Source organism: Silurus aristotelis (assembly GCF_946808225.1).
Source record: "Silurus aristotelis genome assembly, chromosome: 10".
NCBI lineage: Eukaryota > Metazoa > Chordata > Actinopteri > Siluriformes > Siluridae > Silurus > Silurus aristotelis.
Window position 1 is genome coordinate 2,034,089 of NC_139583.1, and position 6,012 is coordinate 2,040,100.

The window sequence follows — 6,012 nt, forward strand, 5'->3', positions numbered from 1 at the left end:
GAGAATATTGAAGTGTTTTTCCTGAGGGCCAAACCACAGTATTACTTCCACATTTTAGTTTCTTTGGTCCAAACTTCACAACCCTAAAATCAACAACAAAGAAGAACCAAACTAGGATGTTCATTATTAATCCAAACTAACCTTAAGGGTTCTACAGAGAACTCAGAGTAAAGAAAGAAAGGACACAAGTGTTATGGTAAGCACCTTCTCCTGGGGAAATCATCAAAGTATTTATATAGAATCTTACAAAAATTTTCATTTTTAGGGGTGGTAGAACTTCCATCTAACCAGAGAAATGATTTTCTCAAGAATTTCTTAACTATATTTGGAATCTTATCTTTGTCAGGAAGTAAAACTTCTTTAGGGCAAAAAAAAACATTAACCAATCCAGAGAAAGACCTGAAGATGTTTATAGGTCTAAAATCTGTACCTGGTTCTTCAGAGGGGCAAACCAAAAGGTTTTATATTAATCATTATTTTTATTTTTCCAAGCATTACCCTAAAACAAAAAAAAATCATGGAACAAATTTTTCAGGAGCTTTTGAAATATTGAATGTTTTTAACTTCTAAGATCAACGAGAACTAAGATCTACGAGAATAAAAGTTTCCATCACGGACCCTCAAAGGTGTTTGGTGAAATCCGTTTTAGTTCCATTGGGGGAACCGATAAATGGAATTTACGTTGAAAGAATATCAACTAGATCCACTCTTTACAATCTTTACAATCTTTACTATCTTTTAGAAGTTTTTACAATCCAGGAATCTATGTTCTGCAGAGAACCTTTGTCTGTTCTTCACACTTCTCTAGATTCACAATAACTTTATAGCTTAAAAACTACTCCAAGCTTTACCACAATGTTAAAATGAAATCTGATGTCCTCAAAATTTATTTTTTTTTTTCTCAATAGTTAGAACTTGTTTAAGATCTTTCCCGAGGAAGACTTTCTTCTCTGTGGTACATAAACAAAGGGTTCTTTGTTTATGTGTTCTCTGAGGTACATACCAAAAGTTGTGCACACAGCAACAGAACAAAGAACATCTGAGCATTCTGGATGTTCTACATCAGGCAATGGTGCTTCTACACACATTATTATGGAAAAGGGATCTTCAAGGAGTCTTTGGATAAAAATGATTTTATTAGCCACCTGCAAGGGTACTGGATGGAAACTTTGGAAGAAACGTTCTGCTCGACTATATTGGGTCTCAGCGGAACATACGGAAGAACATTTGAGGGTTCGAGGTTGTCTGTTTTTGTTTTCTAAGATAAGCAATCCAATCAAATAAGAACAATAAGGAGAACTGTTGATACTATCATTGGTGAGAAGGTTTCCGCAAGAATATATATTGGATAGTAGTTTTTTCATTAAGAAGAGTTTACTTGGTGGCTGGAGTTTCTATTAAGCACCCAGAAGGGTTCTTTGTTTGGTTCTTCTAGACAGCCTTTAAACCAGAGTATCACTCTTGCACTCTTTCGCTCTGGTTAAACACTTGAGGAACCATATCTCTGATTCCTCCAGAGATACAACCTTAAGTTAGATTGGAATGGAATATATGATCCAGTTTGCTATTGGCTGAACGAAAACATAAGCTCCGCCCCCTGTGTCTCTGGGCTGTGTGAAATTTGATTGGATGAGGACAGTTGAGAGAAGCGGCTGCGTACAGCAGGGAATCGAAGTCACTCTTAAGGCCGTTATGTGTTAATTGAGTGAAATTAACGAGCATATCCGACCTTATTCATCCACGCGCTTCCATTTTACGGCTTCTCCTGCAGCAAGCCTCAGTCACGCCGCTGCATGCTGATTATTCTACACTTACATAAACGCATAACGGGTTCATGTACAGTTTGGGTCGCCACGTTTCCACACCTCCTTCTGCTTTCTGGTGCTAACCGTAAACCTCACGTTTTTACCACAATCACGTCTTTACCACGATTGGCTACTCGCGGCTCGATAACTGGTAAAGACAAACCTACACACTCTCCTGCATCTCCTATGTGTACACTTATCCTTCATATCTACTGTATTTATCGGCCTTTTTCCTCCCTGTCCTGGTGTTTTTTTCCTCGCTTTAGTCTACCCATCAACTTCCACATGTAGGTTAGGGGTTGCACGACTGCTAGGAATTCAGAACCTTAGCAGACTATTTTCCAAAGCCGAAGAGAAAAAGAGCGTCAGGATGTCACCAAACGTTCGGTGAACATCTCCAGCATCTCCACATACGGGTGATGGTTTACACTTCCAGCTGCAGTGCTGGTTTGAGTGTCTCAGAACAGCGTCTGGGAGAAATCAACAGATTCACTCGCTCTGGAAACGAGTACGGATCGTTCTTTTTCCAGCTAAACGCAACGCTGATCCGAGTCTAAACTAGCGATTCGTAAACCCGTGGCTCGGAACACACAGATCCACGAACATAACACTGTAGTTAGCATTTTTGTTTATAGTTAATTTTTTCATTTATTTCATTGTGCTCATTTGCATTTGTTTTATATCGTAAGTAGATTACTGTGCAAAAGTTTGAAGCCACCATTAGATTTGTTGTTTCAGCACTGGTATAATGAGCACACAGAATTCATTTTCAGTGTTTTTTTGTAGAATATAACCTGGAAAATAACCAGCTTTGACAGGCTAAAAGGTTTTAGTGTCACTTATACTTCAGCATTAGCAGGAACCTGGCGCTTGTAAACTGGAAATGTAATGGAACCCTCATTCCAGTACCAGTTTTAGATACCAATTTTAGCATTTTAGAAAAGATTGTAAATAAGTGATTAGGGCTCTTGGGCAAGGCCCTTAACTCTCAGTGCTCCAGGGGGCGCTGTATCCTGCTAACCCCGCCCTTTGACCCCAGCTTTCATAAAGTCGCTGAGATATGTAACAAAATTATAGTAAAGTATATGTTATAAGTAAAAAACACTTTTATTATTATTATTATTATTATTATTATTATTATTATTATTATTAATATAATTATTATTACATCTTTTTTATTACCACCACTGCTAGCACCTGCACTTGTCCTACTTTTAAATGCCTGTGTGAATTAGCTCTAGTACTCCAGGTTTGTGCAGGACCTGCCTGAACATCACCTACACCTGAGTGTGTAGGTGTTCACTGAAGTTAATTCACTGAAAGATTGATAATAAAAACAAAAATGACAAATCTGATACACAGAAAATCCTACTTTTACAGACTGTATATTGAATTACTTTTTTATTTGCAGTGTATACAATTTATTTAGCTTTAATTTAGCTTAATTATATTTTTTCTCGTTTTATTTGCATTATTTGTTTGTTCCCGTTTGATTTGTTTACCACATTTGCATTTGCGGAGGTTTTTATTTATTCTTATTTATATTTAATTTAATCGTATTAAGTTTACGGGGAATTTCTCCTGCGTACATCTCTACACTTCGCTGCCACATCGGGACGAAGAGAAAAACAGAACACATTGTGTTGTTGCGGTTGACATTTCCAACATTTGTTCTAAATCAATAAATGTTCGGACGATTTACGCTCATTTAAGCACATTTACGTTGTAAGGTCTCCACGACGAAGGTGAAGGTGAAGGTTGAAGGCGAAGGTAAAGGTGAGGGTGAAGGTGAAGGTGGAAGTAGATGAGTCTATGCAACCCCTAATGTCAGTGTGTGGTCAGTGTTTTGTTGCTGACTTGACATCTGGTGGAAAGTGTGAACCTCGTCTGCGTGAACGAGTTCCAGCGTATTAAGGAATCGATGTGAAAGGAGGAGGATTTCTTTCAGAAACGCATGAGGAACACTGATGAGTAATGCATGCTCTGAGGCTGCGTAACGACTGTGTTTTTATGATAAAACTCATTCATGAGATAAAACCTGAATCCGCTCTGCTTCTGAGAGACGCCTAATGAAACTCATGAGGAAAGCATGGCGGTCGATTTATCGCTGCAGACGATGCATCAAACGCTAAACTAGCTCCTGTGAATCCTTCATTTCGCTCACTAATTTGTCTTTTCTCTTCTTTCCTGCTCCGCTTTCATTTGTTTCGTTCGAAACCACAAAGGCTTTGGTGAGTACCTGTCTGATATTTCAGTTTTATTCGAATAATTATTTTTATGCACGATTTTATTATTAACTTTATTTGAAGATTGTATTTGGATTTTATTTAGAAGACGCCATAAAAATTTCCTGAAATTTGATTTATTGGACCATGATTTATATATATATATATATATACATATACATATATACTTTTTTTATTATTATTATTTATTTAATCATTTTTTTTGTATTATATATTAAACACTATGACGGCAAAAGTTTGTGGACACCTGACCATCATCCTCTGTAGAGATTTGTGCTCATTCAGCCACAAGGGTGGTAATAAAGTGAGGTACTGATGGAGCTGAAGTGAGAAGGCCTGGGGTTCAGTCAGCGTTCACATTCAGTGAACAGAGTGGAGCTCTATAGCGGGAGATCTTCCACACACTCACAACCCATGTAAAGCAGATCTTCATGGAGCTCCCATTATGCACTTTGTGTCTTCTAGTTCAAGTGAAGAGAAAATTTCATGCTACTGCATCTGAAGGCGTCCTGTACTATTGTGTGCCTTAAAGTTTCTGGAAAGATCTACATCTGGTTGAAAAAAGTCAGGTGTCCTACTACTTTTGTCTGTATAGTGTATTTTTTATGACTTGTCAATACTGTGTATGTGTTAAATAATTATGTGTAGACGCTGTAATATTAATTTAATTGCTCTGAAAAATCAATGAGAACAGCCTCTAGAAGATATCTAGAAATAGCATAGAAATATCTAGAAGATGCATTCAGTATGATAGATGTCCTGGCTCCTGAATCATCATATTATGATTAGTTCTTTGGACAGAAATGTCAGGATCAAGAGTATCTCACACATATTTTTACAAATAGTCACCTTCATGTGCACGACCCGTCTACTAATGTAGAAAGATAGATGGATAGACAGATAGAGAAATACGACGGTTAAAAACATCTGTATGAGAAATCAAGTGTTCGTCGGGTCTGTGAATGTGATTGCGGTTTCACCATCCCGCATCGATACACTGCATTTCTGAGCACTTACAAGACAAGCGCTGATTCAATAAAACCCTCGGACAGAAGCAGTGCGCCGATTTCCGGAGTGGTTTTGATTTGAAATGTGATTTGTGTGTAATGAATGCTTTTCCTTCGCAGACCTTGGCTGCTCGAAAGGCAGGCATCTCGTTTGCGCTCGTGACCAGATCCACCCTCAACAACGAGGACCTGGTAAGTGGGCAAGACATGATATATAATGGACAATTACATAAACACAGACACACACACACACACACACACACACACACACACATGAGTAGACACACACTTTATTTAAAAGCAAAGAGGACAGCAAGAACTCTGGTGCATGTGAATACACACTATCTGATAAATAAATAACATTCTGGTATTGATTAGGAATACCGAACAACACGCAACCAGGAAGTGTGGAAAATCTCTTGAGACACACAAAAACAGGAAGTGATCAAAAGAGGAGTGCATGTGTACACATGGTGGTGGTGGTGGTGGGTGGGGGGGGGGGTTGTCTAGCTCATATTACAGATGCACTCAAAGGAAAATGAATTATTTCTTTCTTTTGACAAGAATATACAGTATATATATATATATATATATATATATAAGGCACAGGATCTGGCCTGTAGCCCACACCTACACATGGAGTAAATCTCATTATTATTCCTGTTTCTTTCTTAATGGCTTCGAAACCTGGTCATTCTGAGATTATTTGAGTTTCATGCACAAATTTAAAGACACACCCACATTATCAAATAAGGCTTTCAACAGCAGTGGTATTTTTTTCATGTATTTGTACTTTACCGAAGTGTTTCCATTTGAGTAGACTTTAACTTTAACTTTACTACATTCCAAATATTTGACTTTTTACTCGAAAAAAACCCGTATCTGGTGAAACACACAGCGAGTCACCAATCAGGAGCGAGCTCACGCTCTGTTTTCTTCTGATCGGCGCTCGGT

The 6,012-nt window shown here is 38.0% G+C and overlaps 1 protein-coding gene across 2 annotated transcripts in view; it reads left to right on the plus strand.

Annotated features, from left to right (window-relative positions):
• unc13c (unc-13 homolog C (C. elegans)) overlaps positions 1–6,012 on the plus strand; it is a 174,689-nt gene that overhangs the window by 25,799 nt on the left and 142,878 nt on the right. The window contains exon 6 of one of the 2 annotated variants that reach the window (XM_083552177.1): positions 5,179–5,250. In XM_083552177.1, the coding sequence (XP_083408303.1) occupies positions 5,179–5,250 (72 nt within the window). The remainder of the gene's footprint in view (positions 1–5,178; positions 5,251–6,012) is intronic. The other variant, XM_083552178.1, reaches the window with a different exon arrangement.